The sequence below is a fragment of the Daphnia carinata genome, chromosome 4 (assembly GCF_022539665.2).
Source record: "Daphnia carinata strain CSIRO-1 chromosome 4, CSIRO_AGI_Dcar_HiC_V3, whole genome shotgun sequence".
In the NCBI taxonomy this organism is placed as follows: domain Eukaryota; kingdom Metazoa; phylum Arthropoda; class Branchiopoda; order Diplostraca; family Daphniidae; genus Daphnia; species Daphnia carinata.
The window spans coordinates 7,335,160-7,358,051 of record NC_081334.1 but is presented as its reverse complement, the minus strand read 5'-3'; the positions used below and the strand labels follow the sequence as shown (position 1 = coordinate 7,358,051).

The 22,892-nt window shown below is 38.6% G+C and overlaps 7 protein-coding genes and 2 long non-coding RNA genes across 10 annotated transcripts; 3 read left to right on the top strand and 6 right to left on the bottom strand.

Annotated features, from left to right (window-relative positions):
- Nucleotides 1–2,328: 2,328 nt before the first annotated feature.
- LOC130687771 (uncharacterized) lies at nt 2,329–21,983 on the top strand. The gene is made up of 4 exons (XR_009420758.1): nt 2,329–2,338; nt 20,021–21,369; nt 21,457–21,778; nt 21,847–21,983. It is a non-coding gene; the product is annotated as an uncharacterized LOC130687771 (long non-coding RNA).
- On the bottom strand, nt 2,708–4,764 carry LOC130687779 (uncharacterized). Of its 2 annotated transcripts, none has more exons than XR_009420798.1 (2): nt 4,666–4,764; nt 2,708–4,591 (listed from the first exon to the last, which is right to left on the bottom strand). It is a non-coding gene; the product is annotated as an uncharacterized LOC130687779 (long non-coding RNA). The 2 variants fall into 2 exon arrangements; XR_009420799.1 differs by having other exon boundaries at nt 2,708–4,596; nt 4,666–4,753.
- On the bottom strand, nt 5,327–7,634 carry LOC130687736 (nuclear hormone receptor HR96-like). The gene is made up of 7 exons (XM_057510919.2): nt 7,493–7,634; nt 7,161–7,347; nt 7,001–7,078; nt 6,516–6,939; nt 6,129–6,451; nt 5,846–6,055; nt 5,327–5,769 (listed from the first exon to the last, which is right to left on the bottom strand). Exons 2-7 carry the CDS (start codon nt 7,284–7,286, stop codon nt 5,356–5,358), a joined length of 1,575 nt encoding a protein of 524 aa, XP_057366902.1. The 5' UTR covers nt 7,287–7,347; nt 7,493–7,634; the 3' UTR covers nt 5,327–5,355.
- Nucleotides 8,299–10,261, bottom strand: LOC130687566 (pantothenate kinase 3-like). Its single transcript, XM_057510738.2, has 8 exons — nt 9,893–10,261; nt 9,639–9,829; nt 9,405–9,578; nt 9,155–9,322; nt 9,010–9,086; nt 8,597–8,909; nt 8,424–8,537; nt 8,299–8,364 (listed from the first exon to the last, which is right to left on the bottom strand). The coding sequence occupies exons 1-8, from the start codon at nt 9,984–9,986 to the stop codon at nt 8,299–8,301; spliced, it is 1,197 nt and encodes a 398-aa protein (XP_057366721.2). The 5' UTR covers nt 9,987–10,261.
- LOC130687757 (splicing factor 3B subunit 6-like) lies at nt 10,443–11,169 on the top strand. The gene is made up of 3 exons (XM_057510944.1): nt 10,443–10,601; nt 10,722–10,840; nt 10,897–11,169. The coding sequence occupies exons 1-3, from the start codon at nt 10,572–10,574 to the stop codon at nt 11,114–11,116; spliced, it is 369 nt and encodes a 122-aa protein (XP_057366927.1). The 5' UTR covers nt 10,443–10,571; the 3' UTR covers nt 11,117–11,169.
- LOC130687750 (dolichyldiphosphatase 1-like) lies at nt 11,176–12,510 on the bottom strand. The gene is made up of 6 exons (XM_057510935.2): nt 12,361–12,510; nt 12,202–12,302; nt 12,092–12,137; nt 11,796–12,030; nt 11,597–11,725; nt 11,176–11,515 (listed from the first exon to the last, which is right to left on the bottom strand). The coding sequence occupies exons 1-6, from the start codon at nt 12,440–12,442 to the stop codon at nt 11,386–11,388; spliced, it is 723 nt and encodes a 240-aa protein (XP_057366918.1). The 5' UTR covers nt 12,443–12,510; the 3' UTR covers nt 11,176–11,385.
- On the bottom strand, nt 13,055–14,129 carry LOC130687759 (RING-box protein 1A). Its single transcript, XM_057510947.2, has 5 exons — nt 13,984–14,129; nt 13,652–13,753; nt 13,557–13,584; nt 13,370–13,491; nt 13,055–13,277 (listed from the first exon to the last, which is right to left on the bottom strand). Exons 2-5 carry the CDS (start codon nt 13,751–13,753, stop codon nt 13,179–13,181), a joined length of 351 nt encoding a protein of 116 aa, XP_057366930.1. The 5' UTR covers nt 13,984–14,129; the 3' UTR covers nt 13,055–13,178.
- On the top strand, nt 14,577–18,135 carry LOC130687749 (CD9 antigen-like). The gene is made up of 4 exons (XM_057510934.2): nt 14,577–14,871; nt 15,950–16,141; nt 16,211–16,606; nt 16,699–18,135. The coding sequence occupies exons 1-4, from the start codon at nt 14,806–14,808 to the stop codon at nt 16,849–16,851; spliced, it is 807 nt and encodes a 268-aa protein (XP_057366917.1). The 5' UTR covers nt 14,577–14,805; the 3' UTR covers nt 16,852–18,135.
- LOC130687751 (uncharacterized) lies at nt 21,322–22,456 on the bottom strand. Its single transcript, XM_057510936.1, has 5 exons — nt 22,253–22,456; nt 21,979–22,187; nt 21,817–21,914; nt 21,622–21,737; nt 21,322–21,553 (listed from the first exon to the last, which is right to left on the bottom strand). Exons 1-5 carry the CDS (start codon nt 22,454–22,456, stop codon nt 21,473–21,475), a joined length of 708 nt encoding a protein of 235 aa, XP_057366919.1. The 3' UTR covers nt 21,322–21,472.
- Between the last annotated feature and the right edge of the window lie 436 nt (nt 22,457–22,892).

Genomic DNA, 22,892 nt, shown 5'->3' with positions numbered 1-22,892 from the left:
CGTACACCATGTTGAATCATTCACGATGCATCAATCGCTAATAAGATCCTTCTTATACACTAGTGAAGATTACCATCGTATAGCAATTGAGTTCTCTTTAGACTATACATCTATTTTTATCAAATAGCAGCAGGTGCATTTAGACATGCAAGTTTCAATGCATCCCATGTGCACTTGTTCACACGGACGGCAGTTTTGCAGTGAATGTAATAGGATTTAATAAGCATGTAAAACGGGATTTTTTACAAGCAAAATCTATTCAGATTGCTCAGTGGAATATAAGATTACTCTCAAGGATGAACGACTTAAACAAGAATCACGGTATATAATAAGGGAAAACGACATTTATGCCAAAAGCTAACGAAGTTGAAACGAGTTATTGACAAATGTAGTCGTAAATATCGTACAATGTCTACCGTCTGTTTCGTGTATCGATCTGATCGTGCACGACACGTGAGTCCTTATCCATACATCCGCGTTCCAGTTGAGTGTTATTGCGTTCCTTCAAGACATCTATACTCGTTGTAAAGTACAACAATTCGAAAGAAAGTTACAACGTGCTGTCAGTGTTAACCAGTGACATCTTTAAGTCAAAACAGGAAATGAAGAGTAGAAAAGTTGGTATCGAGTAGAAGATTGCTTTCTTCTTACTCCAATAATATCGCCGGCGGACATAAACGAATCAAAAGTACTACACGAGAACAAAACTTTGAAATAGCTTCCGTATTACATGTCCGTCGTGAAACACAACTTTATGTAAGCACCCTAGACGATTCATTATCACGCGTTCCTACAGATGCCTAATGTTTCAGAGCAAAATCCCACCGCATTTGAATTTCAAACGAATAATTCGTGCATTCAACATATGTGTAAAGCGAAAAGCAGACGAATATGAACCTCCCCTTTGGGAAATTAGCAAATGAATGGAATACCTAGTGGTATTCAGGGCGTAATAAACTTACTACCCCTATGTAGCCCAACCCTTGTCGTGCATAACAAAAAGAAAAGTTGAAACGACAACTTGATGGTCTTGCTGCTATTATTTTGCATGGGTATTACATCCGATTTCGCCCACCATGGAATTTCCAAAAACGAAACTTCCAAGAAGCAACTAAATCCACCAAGAAAGGATACGCTTTCCCAATTTCCATTCTTATTTTTTATTACTTCTTTATTATTCCCTGATGCAGGAATCTGTTTACGTGTATCCTCCTTTTAACTATAAGCTTGGTTTCTTTTTTTTTAGAAATAATGAAAGGCAACGCAGAGATAAATGGGATACAACGCGATAGGATCCGGTTTCAACGCGGAAATGCATAGGATGTCCGAAATTGTAGGAATAGCTCCATACGTAGTTGCTTACGTCTACAAGAAAATGAAAACCCATTCTAACGAGGGTAGGAAAACTAAAAAAAAAAATAAAGTTTCCTGAATATTAGGTATCCCAGTGAGCTCTACGTATAAACCATGTGAATAAGGAGGTGTGTTCCAGCTACGAACAAAGTCCACATCTTACATGAATAAATGCATTTAAAATTCACAACGTAAACACATATTCAGCTTTTGAATTGTGGTGTAAGGAAATATCCAATTCGGCAAACATCAACAGGTGTGAATGTCAACTATTGATCGTTCCATGTCATAACGAGTATGAATAGCGTCCTAACATAAGGCTTCCAATACAAGTGTGCTCCCAGCCAACGATTGTTTGTTCCCACAAAAAAGTAAAACAAATGAAAAGAAAACTTACAGTTACGATGGTAATCCTGTTGCTGGTTCACAAAGATCTCTAGTTGCTGGGCTGAACACACAAAAATTGGCCGTCGTCACGTTGAGGCCGGATGCAAGCCAACAAAAGCGATACGTGTCTCGTCATTGCAGGACGTCACACTACCTTACCTGTTTTGCTTTGTGTACACCTTTTTATAGGGAGTGCAAAGGTTAGTCAAGGACGTGAAGGGAATAGGTAAGATCAAAATGTTCTTTCGACAAGTAACCTCCCCCCCCCCTATTAGCTCCGTTTTCCCGAAATCGGGGGGAGAGAATAGCAAAAGATTGATACATTTGTATGGATCGCAGACTCGGCGGGAAAATGCACCAACAATCTCTTTGTGTAGCAGGGCAACGCAGCTTGTAAACGGCATCAAAACTATAAACGTATGCACATGCCATCTGACGGATTTTATGGTTGGGCTAAATCGATTTTGATATCATTTTCTCCAAGCTCAGTGACTAGTGGAGTCTTCTTCTATCACTGATTGCTTGTTTTCCAGACATAGGATAAGCAAAATAAAAATCTAGCAACGTTGACCGTAAATTCAGTTTCGTGCAGGACGACGTCGGCTCATCCTGCGCACATTGTGTGTATACTCTAAATTCCGAGACAGGTCACATGGGCTGTACACTTATAAGGGATTGTATCTTCTTGATTTATTATCTCCGTTGGGAAATCACGTGAGCAGCCACAGTCAAGATTGCAATTGAGGCGGTAAGGTATACACATTTCGCCGGTTTCTTGTCATACATCCAACATGTGCATTGTACAAATGACGCACTCGTAATTCAAAAGACTGCATGTATATATATATACCTTTAGAATTAATTCGATGAGAACCCCATCGATCGATGGTCCTCTGTATAGACCTGCACGGAGTAAAAGTGACGTATTTCCAGTTGAAATAATAATGAAATTAGAATCAAAAGTGCATTAGTAGACTGATTTTCCTTTTATTATTACAATGAGGGTGTATAAACATCAAAAGACAGCGTGATGAATTGAGAAAAGATGAAGGAGAACATGACAAAAAGTTGGTTTTCAATGGCACAGTTCTGTTCATTCAAACAGAACGCTTTCTTTAATGGCCCATACAACCATTAAGAGCGGGACCGACTCACGCGAAACTCTTTTTTTCTAAACACACAACCAACTTTTGGCTTTTGTGACTTATGTTTTTTTCTTTTGGTCTTGATGGACGACGCCAAACTCTAAAAAAGAAAACTATATCTATTAAGAAAACGATTGTTCCACCAGCCAGCGCCCTCGACCATGATGATAGTGTCCCACGTTCGTTACTCCATCTACTGTGAACAATCTTTTTGATCCTGTCCATCCTTCGAGACGATGTGTATCAGAAGGCGCATTATTTACCACGCCACATAGTTTAATATTGGACATCTACCAGCTGGTGACAACTGTTCACGTGGACGGGCCATGGGCACGGGGCTATTGCTGATATGCAGACAGACACCAGCTGCGACCTTGTTGCTTTCTTTCCCTCTTAACAATCATTCTCAAATGTCAGCATCGCATTTCTTTTGGATGCAATTGAAAATCTGATGTAATCCGGATGGAGGAGATGAAATGGGAACGCCCTAGGTTTCATTTGAATAAGAGAAGAATGTTCATTCCTTCATCGTACTCAAAGACTTTCTAAGGCATAAGCGATGTGATTTCAGCTAAGAGTTCACAGAGGAAGACGGTGTCATTGTACAGTGTTTTTTAGAGATTTAATCAAGGCACGATTTGTAATCCCCATTCTTACGGTTGGTTGAAGAATGCAGAGAAATCAGCTGGTTTCGACAGTTACAGCAACACTCAACAAAGTGGTGGGGTGGGATCCCTTACTATTCCTTTTTACAATTTATTCCTTTCGACTAGTGTTGGTATCTGTCTTTGTCTTTCCTGACGAGAATTTGCTCAACTATTTAGAGCTATAGATTAGATTGGTTTAGATGGACACGAGAGTCGACACCATTAGCCATTGAGCATCCAAGCAAAAGTGGAGGGGAAAAGCCCATCCATCTGGCCATCCAAACAGCCCTTTTTTCTCTTTTGGTCGGCAGTTCAATCAGAGGCGCGACGACAGCGAACACTGACCGCAGCAGTCCCGCTACACCAACCACTCACACGGGCAAGATTCCGTTCATCGATCGGGCATTTGTCACGTCTCTCTGATAAATGCCAGCATTTGCTTTTCGCTTTATCCTCCCATTACTTGATAAACATTTGGAAAATGAAAGAGATAGTCATGGTCATTTCATTTACTTCTAAATTTTATCGTTTGTTCTTACCTCTGTAAAAATGATTGAATAATGAAAGCGCAAAATTCAAATCGTTCATTGTGAGGGTGGTATGAAAAACGCATTGTTCGCAGTCCTTGGCGAACTAAATTGCTCGAGATCAATGAAAGACATTGTTAAGCTTATTGGCGTAATGCGTGGCACGGGAACGTGAGTAGGCATTGCACGAACAAAAGCGGGTTGGAACGCTTTTAGCGCTCTCACACGGAAAGCGTCCTATATCAGCTTCATGATGGATGGCTTGAGTTCTATAATTTGTATAAGACGTGGATATGTTTCAAAGTTACCTTCTTGCTGGGGGTTGATTTAAACCATTCACGAGTCGTTAAGAAGCGTGGACCTTACGGTTGCTGGTCAATCAGCCTTTTTTTTATGTAGTATCGTACCGTGCCATTACGCTGAAACAAAACGTTGGGAGGAGACAAGTGGCGTCAGTCAAGGGTAACACCACGCCCCAGTGCGTGCAGTAAAACCCAGGGTGCTCACGGGATCGATTGCTTCCATTTCAAGCCTTCCCTAAGACACAAGAACGTCTTGAGCAGCAGAGAATAAAACATGATAATAAAAATAAGATGTAATCTTTACCTTTCCTGAACAATAATCGTGCCGAATCGAATGAAAATAAAAAGATGTTATCGAAGAACAAGTGTACATAGGTGAATCTTGTTAAATAATAAAGCCGTCGCACGTTTATGGGATTCACTTCACCACCGTGGCGGAATAAAAAGAAAAAAAAGGGGAAGATAATCGATAATGAAATCCAACGCTAGCAACAGCAGGCACGACTGATCTGTAATCTAATCGGTATCCCGACAATGTTGACAAACCCGCCTGCCTGCGACCGAATGACAAAGTTGCTCAATACATACACAGGCATGAGCTGTATTATATTTTTTTTCTTCCGACAATCAAATGTCATCTCCTAAAAAAAAAGAATTACAAATGACGTGGCAGAGAAGAGAATGTCGGGACGAAATGCCATTGTAGTTATTAAAGACATTTGGAATCTTGGCACACTGTACGTTGTCGTTTCTGTTTTCATACAAAACCAAACTAATTTTATGTATATATATGGGGTATAATACAACAGTGAATGGCGCGATGGGAATTTAAAAAAAAAAAAAAAGATGTAAAACCTTTCATACAGATAAACTTAATAACGAGCTAAGAACGGAGCAGTAATACACAAAAACTGGAGAAGACGAGCCCTGAACGTTGTTGCTTTCCTATTGAATGTTCTGCTTCGAAATGACTAGACGACTGAGATCGTCAGCATCATCTGGATTTCAAGTCGAAGATTTCTATGAGCAAAGGCTCCACCTCTTTGGGGTTCATATCCAAGTAAACTCGGACGTGGTTATCATTAAGTATGTGCAATTCAGAGACTTTGGCTATCAACTTGAGAAACATGGAGCGGGCCTTGCATCCACCCACCACCGATTCCAAGTAGCGTCTCAGCAAATAGTAATAGGATTCCTGTTCTAATTTGATGGCATCCCGATGTATAACGTGAAGCCGATTCGGGTCGAATAATGTAATGGCAGAGAGCAAGAGCATAATTTGCTCGTCCGAGCGCCAATGTGGATCGAATGACTGAATGTAGCGCTGGTGCTCTTCGTACACGTTACCTCGAGCCTCTTTCAGCACCTCCACTTTGATGTGGTTCATGTGGGACTCTGTATGGGGAATCTGTGTTATGCAAGTGCGAGAGAAACCTCGTCAGCCTCACCTTATAGAACCTACTTCTTCGCTATTAATTACATACCTTCCAGCAGCCTTTGTCGGCGTCGTAAGACATCACAGCTCGTAGAATCATTAGCTCGGTACACCCACCTTTCAACAAAGCGATCTGGTCTTCTTGGCAAAGGGTCTTGAACGCCGCTAATTTCTTGGCCATTTTGATGATTCGTCTTATGGCGATATCAGTTAGATTTATAACATTTAGTAATGTGGGATCTCCAGAGTCGTAATGAAGCTGGTAAATAATAATTTGAGAAAAAAAAGCGTTAATTCCCGGTTTTGAAATGATAATCAATTTGATTGCATACATTTACAGGGCCGTCTTCCGTTAATGGTGCCAGGAGAGCTTTATTGGCAACAACCAGTTCCTGTAGTTTGGCTGCTTCTAGTTCATTGAGTTGGCGGTCGCGTACGGGTGACAATGGACTGGTATCTTTACCCCGAACTAAGTCGACTACAACGTTGTATTCCGCTGAAATGGCAGTATTCAGCAAAGCATCCATGGTTTGTAGATTGATATTGAAGGCATCAGCCACGCTCATCATGGAGTGACTGCGCATCAAGCCATTGGCAGTGGACGGAGAGCTTTCTTCTGGGCATTCTTCTGGGGGAGACATTTCAAGCGTCCTGCCTAGAGTGCGAGAAAATAGTTGATGGAACTATGAAAGACTAGCAATTGCTACACTCAAAAATACCTATGGGTTCAGATGCCAACTGATGACGATTATTCATTAATGTCCCTTTGTTCAAGGAGACAGGGCTTTCGTGGAACCCCTCAGAAGAGTTATCTGGGGGACTAGTAGTGACATCAGAGTCAGAGAAACTTGATTCGGCTTCAGATTTAATGTCACTTTTTCTCTGGTTGGTTTTGCTCCCACCGCCATTTAGGAGATGAATCAGTTGTTTTGGGTTGTTCTTTGGGTTATTTGTCCTGCCTGGTTTAGTTTTCTTCATACGATTTTCTTCTATTTTTCTTCTTTTTACAGTTCGTTCTTCTTCAGACATGATAAACTCCTTTTTCATACCAATATCAAGGCACTTTTTGAGTCTGCACTTTTGACAGAACCTGCGTGTAACAGCATCTATTTTACAGTTGCTTTCAAATGGGCAACGAAATTCCTATCAAAGATTTGCTATTAGTGAATGAAAATTCAATGGCAAGCCAAAATGACCGACATACCTTTCCTTTCAGGGCATTACGTCTAAAGAAGGCTTTGCAGGATTCACAAGTAGTGGCTCCAAAATTGCAACCTAAAGCCTTGATTTGCATGCAACGAAAAGCAGATGAGTAACAAGGTTTGCAGGATAAACAGCAAGAAAACAATAAGCTGTCCACCAACCTTATCTCCGCAGACTCCACAAACTTTTCCAGACATAGAAGCATGCAGTTCACCTGGGCTGGTGCAAGCATTGCTAAGAGGGGACACTGGCGTGTTGGGCGAGGTAAGAGAAACATATTCTTCCATGCTTTCTCAGTTGTTATTGTACAACAAAGGACGAAATTAGGAAGGCGAGCCCCCATGAGACCTGCATGAAAGGAATCTGTTAAAAGCAATTTTTACAGAACTGGTTCTTGTAAGACCACTAAATATGAATCGTCCACATTATTAAAAATAGCGTTTAAAGAAACCAAGGAATTTTTTTGTATACAACAAATTTACATTCAACGCACCTATCGTTATACTGGTAAGCTCAGATGTCCATCACGAACGTTATTGATGGATTTAAGAGGTTGCCAAATTTTTACTAAGATCGGTGGATTGTCCAGCAGTAATCCTGGAGTAAGTATAAGCGGACAGGAAAGAGTTAGTGTTACAACAACAATGAATGCCAAGAACGTCGGCCCAAATGCATAAAAGGTCTCGTTGAAGGGTGGATTTTTGCTTTCCTCATCGCGAGATAAGGAAACGCGGAAGACAAAGTACACATCGAATGTTAACCTTTCGACTAGTGTAGTTTTCAATTGAGGAAGAGTATGTGGACCATACGAATAATGCTTATCTAACATATATTCGTTAAGGTCAGATTCTTCATGGGTTATCGTATCAGGAATCAGGAAATAACTTAACATCATGAAAAATAAATGAACACTCCCGCAACACTATCCCAATACAAACTGATGTAATTGCCCCGTGTGTGATGACGATTATACAATATCGACATACTTAATAAACTGGTCAAAAATCTGGTTCGTTAAGAAACAACAATAAAGACCCAAATTTTGTACAGGAAAAACATGTCAACTGGAAGAAAGATATACTGTCTTTTTGGTGTTGTTGCTGCCAATTATTTTGCTGGCATATTAAGAATTGGTGGGAGAGGGAAGTGCTCAAAAAATGAGCAGCTACGCTACATATGAAAATTAAACATCATTGTCTGAGCTGAGAATGTGTGCTGGAATTCTTGGCAGAAAACAAAGCCTAGCAGTATCTTGATCTTGCATGTCATTTCCCAATGACTAACTCAGAGGCGCGCTCCTTAGGAGGCGGGCAGGTCGGTTGTATGAACAAGTCTCAATAAACAGCCGACAGCACCAAAGTAACCCTTGTAAAATTTATTGTTTTAGAATTTGACAACTATTGTACAATTTTTCTGATAGTTACTTCGTGTTCGAGAAATAGGGCTTTTAGAGCACCATTGGACCAGAAATCCATGGCGTACGCTAACTGTTTCATCGACAACGTGTTAACTCGAAGAAAGTTGCCAACAAAAACTACCTGAAAGGCAAGATTGTTCGAATTAATAAACGAATGGGTTGATTTGGAACATAACGTACTCTTTCGATGCCTTCATTAAGTGCACACATCCGAGTGATGGAACCAATATTATTCGTAATTGTCACTAGCGTCGCACGGGCTAGATCTGCTTTGCTGACTTCTGCTCTTCGGTCCGGCAAGTTCATCTGGCCAAAACTGCTTGCAACAATGTCTCCATCGAGACCGAATCGGTCATAGTCACCACCATAAATATCCCGAACTTTTTTATCAACTTTGGTTGAGTCACCAGCAGCAGCAAGCGCAATGGCTTCTTCGTAAGACTGACATCCGGTAAGAAGACAGCATAGTCCCAAGAAAGTACCACCACCCAAGCTATGATAAATTTTTAAACAACGCGTAATTAATAATCTCCGAATTTCAACATTTCATTAAAATTCTTAAATTAAATCATTTATCTGCTTATTTAAATTACCTGGTACCCGTGACTCTTTTGAAATTATTTGGACCGTAAACTGCGAGTATGCTCACGCCTGAACCGATATTTACTAGCTGAAAACAACATGGAATAAGATGTGCTCAACAACCGCATTTAAAAAAGAGAAAATAAAGGGGATTACCAAAAACGGATATGGATCCTTGAAATTGTACGTCTTTTTGACGCAAGTGCTCTCGTCTATTGGGTTTTCCCAATAGTAAACCTCAGTAGGATTAATTTCTTCAATGTACAAAAGCCCACCTATAAGACATTCTAGTTCATCTGATTTATGTAGGTTTAAATGTACAACCTAGTTTTTATAAATTTGAAAATACAAGATAACTTTAAAATACATATATACAAATAAGATTTTTTGCTCGAAATGTACACACCCTTAAAAAGTCTTTTTCAAATTTGTATGCTCCTCCACCTGTAGCACAAATTGTTGAAGATAGAGAAGCAAATCCTTTTGATTTGGCAAGCTGAAGAAACTGCTCCATTTCAGATGTAGGAAACCTTATGAAATGTAAAGTTCCTACTCTGTTTCCCATTGGTATAGAGCTCATCTAAAATAGCTACAGTGAGAATTGCTCAAGTTAAACATTGGATTTTGTATTTGTAAATACCTGCAAATGAATATCTCGATGTCCTGTTGCTCCATATGCACTGTTGCTGGTGAGGTATTTTTGAATGTTGTGAAGGGTTTCAATCTCTGATATGCTAACATTCTCCTCTTCAGGGGCAATATCAGTAGGCTCAAAATATACTAATTTTACTAAGGTCCCACCTATATCCATCCCAAACCAGGGCATGCTAGCTGTGTATGATAGAAAGTTTAATTACTGTCACTAATATAGAGCTTTCTAATTTTAATACTTACGTGAGTGTGCAACTGCAGAACTTGTATTATGTCCATTAGAGACCTGTGGACCATCTGTTGTGCAACCATTTTCAATTTTTTCATTGGAAGACATCTGTTAATGCACAATTTTCAGGTGTTTTTCTGATGCCTGAGTAATTATTTGGCATGAACACGGCACTGGGAAAAGTTTTAAAAAGTCCTTTTCTTGAAGTTATTACGGCAGTAGCGCATCAATTTGGGTTATACTACTACACAGTAGCCATCAGCATCGCATCTTGAGATTCAACCACCAATAGAAGACGGGATTCGGGTGGTTCGATAGATATAGAAAGTTTTCTTGTTTTTTGTTATATTCTTTTATTTTTGATATCATCGTCTGCTAGAACCATGAGACTAATGCAAGAACGTTGCCAACCAAAACAAAACGTAGAATAAAAAGTTTTTAAATTGAATTTAAAGACTTTATCAGTATAATTAGTACTAGACTGGTAAAAAAAATTTGCCACACCTTTTAAGCAAAAGAGCAACAGCCCATGTTTTATTGGTGCTTCCGCTTTTTACAACAACGCTTTATCGTCTGCTGTTGAAAACAGCTCAGCCATTTTGAATACAAAGCGGCGTTCTCGATGTCAAGCTTAGATTAAGCGTTTGAAAATTTAGTGGTGTCCTTTTGTTAATTCTACATCCACAAGTTAAAATGGCAATGGCTATGCAGAAAAAACTTAATGTATGAAATATTTTTATCATTATATTAATGCATTGGAATCATTCTAGAGGATTGTTCCAAATTTTATTGTTTGTGAATATTTAGCATTGAGCATTTATATAAATTCTTAAATACTTTCAGGTGCGGTTACCCCCTGAAGTGAACAGAATTCTTTATGTTCGAAACCTTCCGTACAAGATTACATCTGAAGAAATGTATGATATATTTGGAAAATATGGAGCAATTCGTCAAATCAGAGTGTAAGCAAATATTTAAATTAATTTAACTATCACACATTGAATATTCCGTTTAATAGGGGGAATACTCCAGAGACTAGGGGTACAGCTTTTGTGGTGTATGAAGACATATTTGATGCCAAAAATGCTTGTGACCATCTTTCAGGGTTTAATGTCTGCAATCGTTACCTTGTGGTTCTATATTATCAACCTACCAAAGCTTTCAAGAAGGTGGACACAGACAAAAAGAAAGAAGAAATAGAAAAGATGAAGGCTAAATTTGGCTTGGACGATGAATAACATGTAAATTGAACTCATTGTACAATTTTGATAATAAAATCATTTTTACTACACGACAATAACCCTTTCCAAACCAGTGTACTTGTGAGATATTCTATCATGTTAGGAATATCAAATGACAACATAGGCAAGTTAATACAGCAAAATATGTTTCTTAAAAGAATATTCATGAAATATGCACTTCCAAAACAATAACAAATTTGTAGGCACAGTGAACAGACAAACAATTGCACCAAGCTACCAATTACAAACTTACTTTCAGGCTAGTTTTATTGGGATTTCATTGAGACCAATTTTCGACTTCTATGTTTTGATTCGTGCCGATGGGATGTATACTCGAACCATATAACGTTGGGGATAAGTGTTTGATCTCTTACCAGCAACCATTCACACAACCTCCTACCAAATAATTAAAAAAAAAGAGATATTATTTATTTTTTAAATACATCTATAAATTGTTATTTGTTTAAGCAAACCAACCATGAGGCAACAGTTGGAAACCAAGGTGTTAGGGTAAAATGAGTTATTAAGAACCAGAGTATTCCTAATACGGATCCAAGTAATGCTCCCACTATTACTTGAGAAACAGTGTGATACTGAAGATAAATCCTAGTAATAAAATCCAAAAATTACATTGTTGAAAATCATTAAAATAATAAATCTAGAATGAATTTGAAACCTTGATCCTGCAACAATTATTGACATTACAACACATGCTACTGTGATGGCGGTTTTCCATATCCAAATCCATACAGTGTTTGTGTAGCTGATGTGTCTCAATCGCACCCAAAGAAATAAAAACATGTAAGTTGTAAAGAACCACATGAACTGACTGTGAGATGAAGGCATGCCATATTCATGTAAAAGGCTAGGTCTAGCTATTGGTCTTCCTTGACGAAGAGTATGTTTGAGCACTATAATAAAAAAAAATCTTTATGCACTACACTTTACAGAAGTATGGATGATAAGTTTTACCATAGTTAATCCCTTCATTGAGTACCAACCCAAAAAGATATGATATCTACAGATAAAAAACAAACATTAATGTAAAACAGGTACTCAATCCAAGTAGTAAATAAACTTACTGTATGGAGATCCCTTCTGAAAAGTATCAATGTTATAAAGCTGACAATAAGGGCATGAGGAAGCATTGAAGTAAATGCTAACAATTTTCCAATAATATCACCTGTGTATATAAACAGATATGCAGATCAATACAATCAGAAAATGTTACGCAAAACTACCTTCGGGATATTCTGCCGTGATACTTAGTGGTATCCATTTTATATTCGAATTTTGGCTAGGAGATGTTTCTGTATCCTCCATTTTTTAAAAAGACGAATTGTAAATAAAACCATACCAACAGAGCGTCAGTTGCATTTGCCAAATAATTTTTTTTCCCCCAAAGTGGTTGTAATGTAAATGGGTATTTATATAAATTTTCAAAGTAAGTTCCTTGGTTACTCCACGTGAATTAAATAATAAAAAATTATTTAGAGTAATTAGTTTGTTTTAACCAACCGTAAGAGAAATGGAAATAGCGAACCTGGCTATCGACGTGTCATCTGGCGGTCGCCGTATTAGCTTCTTCTCCACCTTCACGCAATAGCAGGTCTGCTCCCAAGCTCGTTAATGAAAGCAAATGTTTTCTAATGAGAAACTATAAGGGGATTTTGCCCAGGCTTCTTCGTCTTATTGTTTAAACTATTATTTAACGACACATTATTGTAGTCTCCGTTCCATAAATAATTTTTAAGCAAGGGTATGTGTATCTCGCTATTGACAGAGTTAGGGAATTAGATTAAAATTATTAATTCGATTGCGATTGCGAACGATTTTTGTTTTGTACCCGCACGCACACGTCGGTGTTGCTGTTTTTTAAAGCATATTGTTCCTGGTATCAAGATTATGCAATTGGACTAAAGTTATAGAATGACATTTGTTCAAGTTTTTCCTTTGTAATTCAACGAAAGCACAAAAAGATTGACAGGTGACAGATTCAATCGATGAAATTCGGTAATAATAATTTTTAAAAAAAGTTTGCTGCAAAATGGACATACTTTTAATGTCCATATTTCTGGAATTCCCATTCGCGATTGTCCAAAGGACATACTTGGCGAGTCTTGAGCCAACGGGAAATGCAATGGAAGTGAAAGGCATGCTGAAATATTTCAGATAAACAATATTACTTATCACTTTAGATGATCATTTATAAAAAATTGCAGGTAAGTTAATTGAAACAAGCGCACTTACATTGCAGACACCCCAAGCTACAGTGCATTCCTCACTAGTTGCTGATGCTTGATTGGCCTGACATTCAATGCAGAGGTCCATAATGTGGTTTCGGCAAATAGCACAGTTGTCAACAACAATATCTATAAAAAAATTTTAAATATGTATAAATCATTTACTGATTCTTTGTTAAAAAAAGTTTTTTTACCCCAAGCCCACAAAGCAACAGCATTCCACTATGTGATGTAAAAAAAAAAATATTAAAATTAGTTACTGGGAATGTCCATCCTTTATTGAGTTTACCTTCTTCACTTCAAAACGTTTACGATCTCCTTTTACATTAGAAGATGAAGGCTGTTCTACTTCTTCCTCATCAACATCCATTCCTGGTGCATCATCAGCCATCTGAATATAGTGATTAGATTATATCTACATTTCTCACCAAGAACAGGGTTTTCTTTATGAAAATGATTTATGTTACTTGTGGTTTTCTAAATATTATTGTAAGTAAACACATGATATTTTCATATAAAGGCACAAGGCAGTGCAAGATTGAATCTTGGCTTATTGATTGTAATTTCACATGTTGTTTTTTAATATTTTCGATAAAATGGGTGCATTTGTTGCAACGTTACCTTGTGTTATGCAAAAAAATTACACAAATAGTTTTTGTTTAACAAAATGTTGTATCGCAATATGCCGATTCTCAGTTTCAATGAAACCGTCGACACCACAGACAAATTCTCTTTGGATGAAACACTGCGTTGCCATTAGCTGTTTACATTCTATATTCATAACATTTCAATGAAACAAGAAGTAAATGGATTTTTTCATAAACTTAATTTCGAATTATTAAAAAAGACAAATTTTTCTTCAAGAACTAATTCTTACACGAAAGCAATAAAGTAATTGACTTCATTGGAAAGCTGTCTGAATGCACTTGCTTAAATTGTAAACAACAGATGGCATTTATCTTAGATCTTTGATCACCGTGGGCAATCTTTCCAGTAGAAAATGCCAAGCCTTAAATTCGATTATAGCTGATTAATTCAACAGATAGTTATGACATTCAATTAGATAATAATGAGATTTTTATCTAATACGTCATCTTGGACAGGCAAATCTGTCAAATAAATTTTAGTTAACGTAGGAAAACTTCACAGAAAATAGTTCGAAAAATGTAGTTTATGCTCTCACCCGCTAGGTGGTAACTCGAGCTAACTCGGGGCGGTGCGTATGAGAAAGACCTTGCAGCCCGAGCTGATGTTTGGGCGTCGACTTCCTGGCCGAGCGTGACGAAATTTCAGACAGCAAACAACTGTTCGGCATTTTACAGTTTCTTCTAAACAGATTTCATATTGTTTTTCGATTCGAACCTCGAGAGGCACACATTTAGGCTTGTTTGCCGTTTATCTGTTTATACGAGTGCGAACAAGTAATATCAATCTTCATCAAGAATGGCGTTGAGTGGCTGCTATGGCGTGCTGAAGTGGATCGTCTTCTTTGTCAACCTCATCTTCTGGGTAATCTTTTGCCAAATTCTATCACTGGATATAAATATTTAAGTTTAGTTGATAAAGTAAATTCTAAACTATATTGACAAAAACTTTCCACATTTTTTTTTATCTCTTCGAAGAACACTTCCATATTCCATTCTTGAAGAATGTTTTCAAATTTCTTTTCTATTTAGGGCAGTAGTACAATTTTTGTATTAGTCATGTAAGTTAAAAGTGACTTGCTAGGCCACTTTGGTAATCTGCAATTCAGGGAAACTTAGAATTAAACAGGTCCTGTTATGAAGGCTACACCAGTGCTTCAAGGCCAGCCTTTGCAAGCTGGTTTTTAATGATGGTGGTTGTAGCACAAGGATGAAGAATAGCATGCTTAGTTTTGGAAGTTGCATTGAGGCTTCGGCCTTGCATTCTGAATAGTGAAAGGTAATTGTATTTTTACAAAAACTGAATGGATAGGAAAATTCCACGAGAAAGGCAAAATTTTACGTCATTGAGGCTAGGCCAATAATTGATAGGAAGTTACGAATCAAGTGGCCTGTTGAACGGTTGAAACCATATCGCCAGACTGTTATCGATTTTTTTCACATAAGAAAATAGAGAGCTTTGTGCGAGCTCTTTTTCCCTCTTCCTCTCCGCCCTTTTCTTGTCCTCTTTCATCCTTCATCGCACCGTTTTCCGGAGTGGTGTATATAGATATACACTCTCTGATAGAGTTTCACCGTATGTTGGATGATGCAGTTGAAAGGGAGGGGTGATGGATTCATCGATCGGTTGATTTCGCTTACACATGTAACGAAGGTAAAAGAGAGATTTACTTGCCCGACAGCGTAGGAAGTGGTATTGCGGAAATGATGTTTCACTCGGAGGCAGTGACGAATGCCTCCGTAATTCGGTTATTGAGTAAGGCTTGGGTGTGGGTCAGTTTCGTATTGCCATATTGAGTGCAATTATTTCTCCATTATTTTTGCGCCGACATACATACCACCCATTTCACTATTGGTATTTTATTTGTTTTCTTTCTCCCCTCGTTTTCGCTTCGGATTTTGTTGTTATTCATCTTGTGACGCATCCTGCTGATGGATGACAGTTGGCTGGTGTGGGCGTATTGGCCTTGTCTATCTGGCTTCTCTTCGATCAAGCGGTGGTCTTCATGGCGAAAGGTGCGCAAGATTACGCAACTGGGACGTACATCCTGTTGGCGGCTGGAGCTTTGATGACCGTCATCGGATTCCTTGGCTGCTGCGGCGCCCTACGTGAAAGCCAATGTTTACTCGGAACCGTGAGTGTCAAATGTCGTTAAAAAAACAGAAAACTTGAAGAACGCCACTTAATAATACGTCGCTTGCAGTTCTTTGTCTTTTTGATGATCATCCTCGTCGCCGAGATCGCCGGAGGCGTGTGGGCCTACATGAACCGCGCCGACCTGAACAAGCTTGTGCAAGAGAGCGTGCGGGACACGGTTCGCCGCGACTACGGCAAGGATGATGTGACAACCAAGACCTTCGACATGATCCAGAAATCTCTCAAGTGCTGCGGTGCTGAGAGCTACGCCAGCTGGGCTAACTCGGCTTACAATGGTGTTGGCGAGAAGTCGCCTCTGGAGATCGGCATTAGTGCTCTGGCGCCTACTTATTCGGTGCCCAAGTCTTGTTGTGCCGACCCCGACTCGGACCTTTGTGAGACTACTCGCAAGCTTGGTTCGCTCGGCTTCGCTGCTTCCGCTCTCGGCATTGTCTACACCGACGTACGTAACTGTCTTGTTGTATACACTGTAGACTTTCTCCTTAATAAGGCTGGCTTTACAACTAACTTCCTGTTTCTATTTTACTTTTTTAGGGTTGCGCACCTAAGCTGGAAGCTTTGCTCCATCAATACTTCACCTACGTGTTTGCCACAGGCATTGGCATTGGTATCATTGAGCTACTTGGAATGATCTTCTCCATGTTGCTGTGCTGTGCAATTCGTAAGATCGAGGACTTTAAGGCTTAAAAAGCAGAAGGTACCATACACAAAAAAAAAGAAAAAAGAATCACAAATTAAGGCGATACGACTCAATTTAATATCTTAATGGCACAGAAGCGTCAACTGTTCGTAATCGCCGATCAGTTTATTTGTTCTTTTTTGCGTTCGGAGTTTCTAACTTTAAATGATCGTTCGTTTCGGAATCAATTCTAGTTACTGCCCTTACATCATTATACACGCGTTCGTTGTCAAATAATCTAGCAACCTACCTATAATTTCCGTTTAGCCTGACATTTTTTTTTGAAATATTTATTAATTGGCTTTTTGGACGTTTATTGCTTTGGTTTACCCCATCCATTCTTCTCATCAACTCATATCTTGAAAGAAAATTACCATGTCGGCAAAAGAAGTTGTCGCTTTCTTTTGTTATTCGAATTTTTGCAGCTGCTTTCGACATTTTCCTTGAATGATCCTCTTTATCTACCTTAATTCTTTATAACCTGATGAATGTCAATTTGCTGTTCGTACGGTATTTTTTGGGAAGGGGGGTGGATGTCGTTTTCTGTCAAACCTGAGATCCATTTTGTTTGCAACAATTCTATGAATGCTTATTACCCGGTCTGCTTTTCTCCCGCAAACGCACAGAATTTTGAGGAAAAAGTAACTAAAGTTCTTTTTTTCCCCCTTCTTTCGGTCGAATCTCACAATTCCTTTTGAACGGCAAGAGGCTCAAATTGAAGCCAATTCTTTGTTCACCTTTTTTCCTGCAATATTTTATTATTATTTTTTTTTTTTGCTCAAATCGATTGGATATCCTTTCCCATGCCGCCAATTGAATTTCAGCGACCGAACTTAGTGGATTTCTCTTTTTAAAAAGATCTTGGCCTATCTGCCCTGTAATCGTTTAAGGCATCTAAGTAAGAGCAAGGCATGCGCAGTAGCTATTTTCTTTTCCTTGTTTATCTCAAAATTAAGAAACTCAATGGCCAAACGTTCTTTTTCTAAAGGAGAAAAATTCTAAGAAAACTCCCCAATTTTTTTTTCTTTTCCCACATAACATGAATCCTTCGTATCGCGATCCCCCATCTCCCCCCTATTTGATATCTCAATATCGTACCACTTGTGTATGTTACTACCATTCTGAGGACTGCCCAGTAGCGTTTGGTGTGGTAAAAGAAAAAAAAACTCGTCATTTTGGAATCTACAGAAAAAGAAAAAAAACAAACCAAAACTTTACTGTTTATTAACCTGTGTGTGTATGGCAGCACTTATTCACTTTCATCCAATACAAATTCCCGTTTCCTTGTGTAAGATCTTAACGTTTCATTGTTTGCAGGCACAATATTAGACCACACAAGTGTTTTTTGTGATCTTTGCCAGGTTTCTTTATTGGATCTATGCTGGGCTTTGGTTTCCGTTGACTAGTCCAGTCGACTAGCCATACTTATCGGATTACTGTCGGAATATTTTTCGTCGTTATCAGTCCTCATTTCCCTTTTTCTTTCTTTGTCAGCTGTCATGTTAACCACTCACTAAAAGACTTCTTTTTTATTATTCCAGGATTCGTACTCCAGCTACACAGTAGCACTTCATTCTATATTTTGACTTCCTCTGCGAGTCCAACATCTGGGCGGGCATCCGTCCAACAAACCTCGAACTTTGGCCTGCTTGACAACAGTACGTTCTTTATTCTTTCTATCGATCTTCCCAGCTGCATCTTGTCTCGCAGACTGGCGCAGTAATCGTTCAGGGTACAATGGCGTTTTCAGTTGAAAGAAGGTTCTGTCTGAAATGGTTAGTATTATCATTTAGTTTTTTAATTTGTCCTCAGCAGATGGATGAACTAAGAGAGAATAGAAGAATCTATCAGAGTAGAACCGAGTACTTTGAAAAGTGGTTATGTTAAACGGTGACGTTTATCATTACTAAAGAAAGTAGACAGCAGACATTCGTATTTCTAGCGCTGCATGATAGATTATAACATTTCCTGCTTGTCGAAAAAAAAAAGAAAATCAGTTTGAGTGGTAGAAAATTAGAAAACACTAGGATAAAAAAAAATATGGAAATTTTTACTGATTTCGTGCACTGAATAGGATATGTCGTTTCGTGTTGATGGCCTACCGAGGAAATATAACGCCCATTGTAGTCTGTGTTGTAAGTGTACTTCCGCTGACGCTGGGCAAGGGCGATATTAGAATATTGTCTCGTCCAAATTACTGCTATATAAAACGCATGGCTGGCAATGTAATCATTGAATAACTTTTTCGTTCTTTGTTCTCCCTTTTTTTCAGCGTCAACGGCATCGATCGCGTCTGTTGAAAGATTCTCTCGAGAATTCAATCAATACAGCATAGAGGTCTACGCGAAACTTGACATCTGTTAGCCTAGCACAGCAATGTCGAGTAATCTCTCGTTCGCAGAAGGCTTATACTTTGTTGGAGATAGAAATCTGCCAAAAATTTCTCATTTACCTATGCGCGTTTAAATAGACGGCAGCACATTTCAAGTAATAGCTATTCAAATAATTAAATATTTAAAATAATTTTGTAATTTGTTTTTCTGGAGACAATTTAGTCAAACATTCACAATGGAATTTAAAGGACAAAAACCATACGACTAACAATAGATCCGTTACGTCATCATGATTTTGAAGGTGTACCCAGGACCAACGCCTACGTAAATAAACAAAACAGGAATATGACAGCGAATACAAAACAAACTATTCGAAACCGGTTACTTCTCGCGTGCCTTTTTAGGAACGCGACGGTTTTATCGTATTTTTCATCAAATGTGGCAAGCACGTTCGCCATTTCAATACTGCGAGACATTCGTCTAGTGCGAGGTATTAATGTTATTCCCGTTATACAGAATGCTGTTAGTAACCACGTCGTAGAGCGTTTTGAAGCAGCTCTTCGCCAATCACGTGTTTTTGACTCAATGTTTTCGCACTGTGTCGTAAACAAAGCGTATCACGAACGTGATATAAAATTCTTTGCGAAGATAAGACAACGCAATTGTTTATCCAATTCTTATCCGTCTGTTTACGCATCGGCTATATTTAATTTAAACAGTGAGGAACTTTACGAACTTCGCCCAAGGTGCTATCATTTATCCGGAAAAGAATATTAATTCATTGGATCGTGCAGCAATGCAGCGCATAAACTTCGCTAAAGTAGTCACGCCGTGGATACAGCAGGATAAGGAAAAACAAACTAAAACGAAAAGCCTAGAGCTTGCTGGAAGTTGAAATTGTGGATCTTGCTGCTGGCTTTAAAGCGAAATGGAGTCATATAACATTGCTACTATAATTTTTCTTTCCCTCTTTGCTTTCCGGATTTTCTTGACCTGTTTCTGGTCGCATTATCGTAAAAATGGGTGTTGCTTGAAGAAGAATTCCTCTTATACAGACCCTTCCGACGAAGAAATCGCCCATCATCGGGGCAGTGAAGTTTTCACCATCAACCTAAATTACGATAGCAGTGACTGCAGAATTGACGCCCAACCGCCTTCGTACGAATGTTTGGTCGAAGAAGTGTCACCTCCTGATTACGACGAAGCTGTTCAACTACCTCCGCTACCAAATGACGCTTTAAGTCTTCAAAAGTAGGACTACAATAACGAGATCGGATGGATTCTAAAAGTGTTTAAAAAGGACAAGTGTGAACCGTATTGACTGAAAGCAAAACAAGATTACCTTGTTATGGTGCTCTGAACTGCGGTTGAAAAAGAAAAACCGGTTTCTTTTTCGAAAGCTGTTTCTGAAAGTTCTAGGAAAAAATAAGGAACAATTCAACAGTCGGAGGTCAAGAGTGGATTGGCTTGTACTGGAATGTGCACCACTTTCCATTGTAGCCTGAAGTGATCCCCAAGTGGTGCGGGTTTCGTGGGTGAAAGTGTTTCTGATACGTATTCAAATCTGTAAATCGACCAAGTGTTGAGAAAGTGAATAGACGTGCTTCAAACTGTCTTCTGATAAAAATTGAAACCGCAAGAGGATCAGCAGCAAAACAAAACGGATACATTTAAACTTCGTCCTAGTTCTGACTTCTCAAAATATGAGCGAAGTGTACCTGCTGGTTGCATTTGTTTTCTTGGCTGTGGCTGCCATCCGTATGCTGATGAGCCTGTGCTCAAATCTTCGCAAGAAAAAAGAAGGAAGAAGACAAAAAGATCATCCATTTGCAAGTGAACCACCGGACTTAAGGCAGAGCATTAGCAATCGAGCCGTTGACGTATTTATCATCGACATGGCTGGGGAAACGCCTGCATCTTATTATGGCCGTTGGAATGAACAGCCACCCCCTCCTTACGAAGATGCCGTCCGTCTTTATCCTCTAAATTCTCACAGTTGATCCTCACCAAAAGTTTTTATTAAGTTATACGTACATACTGTGGTTGCTGTTAAGCTCCTGGTTTCATAGAAGATGTACATTTCCTTTTCATTGCGCGCTAAGGCGTGTCAAAATAAGTATTATACAAATACATCTCGTTCATATCTTGTTTGCATTTCTGGATTTATTCAGGAATTCACCAACAGAACTAAAAGTATTGGAAAGTCCTATCAGTAACACATTAACAACACCAACAGCAATACTTATTTAACTTAATTTTTCCTTTTTTATGTTAACGCAGATTGGCTGTCAACTCTTTATCGGGGCAAATTAGAGACTTCATTTTCTCGATTCGAAGTGGAATCGTCAACAGACGAGAGGTACATAATGGTTGGAGTCTAAAAGTAAAAATGTTCATGACAATAAGCTATCGAGGGAAAACACAAGTTATGCTTTATCTTTTTACGTGAGGTTGACAGCAAGAGCAACTGGCACGACAGAATAATGCCGACGTCAGCACGAAAATCAGAAAGTTCAAGCCGGAAATCACGGCCATTCCAACATACGTTCCTCTGTGCATTACTGTGGCGAAAATGCACAGCAATCCAAGCATTTGCATGAAGGTAAACTGCACAAACTCTATATTTAAAAAACAAGTTACCATTGTCCAATTCAATTTGGGCATGAACAGCACTCATAATTAAGCAGCAAACGCTAACTCCATATCCTGCAACACACAAAAAAGAAGACACCACCAACCTGGGTGGGAAACAACCATATTGTGAAACAGTTGACTTTGTGATTAGATATTTTTTGGACTTACAGGAAGTTTGTTTTGTACTTGGTAGCCAGAGCACTTAACAGGCCGGTAAAGAAGATTATACCACCACACCAAATAGCAAAGGTACTTCTATGACATACACATAACTGTTTACTTAGGAAATTAGGAATCTGCTCATTGCCATCAAATTCATATGAAACTATTGATTTTATCATGTCTTCACACTGGCAATTTTCACTATACAGGGCAATCTAAAAAAAGAAACATTTGTTGAATTTTAACCAATAAATTATCAAGAATCAGTTAGTATTATTACTTGGGCCGAGAAAAGAAACAGCCCAAATACCATTTGCAGGGTGGCAAAGATGTAAAGAGGCCTTACAGACCAAAATTTGTTTTCCTCATGCTGGATTAGTTTAATGAGATCATTATTTTGAGGATTTTGAGATTGGTTACTTAACACATGATAAGAGGGCATTCCATTAAACAGCCCACCTTGTCGTTTGTTGTCGATATTCATGCCGAATCTAAATATAAATCCAAAGAAGTTAGCAACAATTGTTTATGGCACACTTATGTTCAAGAAAAGTTAATTACTATGCCACTGAATAATCAATTTATTGTCTAGCTAATCACGAATTACCTTTTTCTTTGTACGAGACGTCCAGTACACGTTACCTATGATGTGATAGTGCTATACTGCTATTGTAACAAGGTCACTTAGCCTAGTAGGAAATGGAGTTTCATCTTGGTAATAGAGTAAAAACACGTTGTCGGGTTTATAAAGATTTTACCTTATATATTGCGCACAATACCTTACAAACGTGTGACATAAGTTAATGAAAAAAAATCATTTTCTAAACCTGAAATGAAATTTATTTAAACAGTTATTGTGATTTGTATGTACATGTATATTTTCTTTCTTTTAAAGAATACTTTCTTTTTCGAGTTTTGAA

What these genes read in the sequence shown, in the direction of transcription:
- LOC130687566 (XM_057510738.2), bottom strand. Translation starts at nt 9,986, where the DNA reads ATGTCTTCCAATGAAAAAATTGAAAATGGTTGCACAACAGATGGTCCA. An exon ending in ATCGAGATATTCATTTGCAG is followed by an intron (nt 9,579 to 9,638) that starts GTATTTACAAAT and finishes TAGCTATTTTAG; the next exon opens with ATGAGCTCTATACCAATGGG. An exon ending in CCCTATTTCTCGAACACGAA is followed by an intron (nt 8,365 to 8,423) that starts GTAACTATCAGA and finishes AAATTTTACAAG; the next exon opens with GGTTACTTTGGTGCTGTCGG.
- LOC130687736 (XM_057510919.2), bottom strand. Translation starts at nt 7,286, where the DNA reads ATGGAAGAATATGTTTCTCTTACCTCGCCCAACACGCCAGTGTCCCCT. An exon ending in GTAATGCCCTGAAAGGAAAG is followed by an intron (nt 6,940 to 7,000) that starts GTATGTCGGTCA and finishes AATCTTTGATAG; the next exon opens with GAATTTCGTTGCCCATTTGA. An exon ending in GTTGGCATCTGAACCCATAG is followed by an intron (nt 6,452 to 6,515) that starts GTATTTTTGAGT and finishes CTCGCACTCTAG; the next exon opens with GCAGGACGCTTGAAATGTCT.
- LOC130687749 (XM_057510934.2), top strand. Translation starts at nt 14,806, where the DNA reads ATGGCGTTGAGTGGCTGCTATGGCGTGCTGAAGTGGATCGTCTTCTTT. An exon ending in TTGTCAACCTCATCTTCTGG is followed by an intron (nt 14,872 to 15,949) that starts GTAATCTTTTGC and finishes GATGGATGACAG; the next exon opens with TTGGCTGGTGTGGGCGTATT. An exon ending in GCCAATGTTTACTCGGAACC is followed by an intron (nt 16,142 to 16,210) that starts GTGAGTGTCAAA and finishes CGTCGCTTGCAG; the next exon opens with TTCTTTGTCTTTTTGATGAT.
- LOC130687759 (XM_057510947.2), bottom strand. Translation starts at nt 13,753, where the DNA reads ATGGCTGATGATGCACCAGGAATGGATGTTGATGAGGAAGAAGTAGAA. An exon ending in AACGTTTTGAAGTGAAGAAG is followed by an intron (nt 13,585 to 13,651) that starts GTAAACTCAATA and finishes TACATCACATAG; the next exon opens with TGGAATGCTGTTGCTTTGTG. An exon ending in TAGCTTGGGGTGTCTGCAAT is followed by an intron (nt 13,278 to 13,369) that starts GTAAGTGCGCTT and finishes GAAATATTTCAG; the next exon opens with CATGCCTTTCACTTCCATTG.
- LOC130687750 (XM_057510935.2), bottom strand. Translation starts at nt 12,442, where the DNA reads ATGGAGGATACAGAAACATCTCCTAGCCAAAATTCGAATATAAAATGG. An exon ending in CAATGAAGGGATTAACTATG is followed by an intron (nt 12,031 to 12,091) that starts GTAAAACTTATC and finishes TTTTTATTATAG; the next exon opens with TGCTCAAACATACTCTTCGT. An exon ending in TTTCCAACTGTTGCCTCATG is followed by an intron (nt 11,516 to 11,596) that starts GTTGGTTTGCTT and finishes ATTATTTGGTAG; the next exon opens with GAGGTTGTGTGAATGGTTGC.
- LOC130687757 (XM_057510944.1), top strand. Translation starts at nt 10,572, where the DNA reads ATGGCAATGGCTATGCAGAAAAAACTTAAT. An exon ending in CTATGCAGAAAAAACTTAAT is followed by an intron (nt 10,602 to 10,721) that starts GTATGAAATATT and finishes AAATACTTTCAG; the next exon opens with GTGCGGTTACCCCCTGAAGT. An exon ending in GCAATTCGTCAAATCAGAGT is followed by an intron (nt 10,841 to 10,896) that starts GTAAGCAAATAT and finishes TCCGTTTAATAG; the next exon opens with GGGGAATACTCCAGAGACTA.
- LOC130687751 (XM_057510936.1), bottom strand. Translation starts at nt 22,456, where the DNA reads ATGAATATCGACAACAAACGACAAGGTGGGCTGTTTAATGGAATGCCC. An exon ending in TGTTTCTTTTCTCGGCCCAA is followed by an intron (nt 22,188 to 22,252) that starts GTAATAATACTA and finishes TTCTTTTTTTAG; the next exon opens with ATTGCCCTGTATAGTGAAAA. An exon ending in GCTCTTGCTGTCAACCTCAC is followed by an intron (nt 21,554 to 21,621) that starts GTAAAAAGATAA and finishes TTTTACTTTTAG; the next exon opens with ACTCCAACCATTATGTACCT.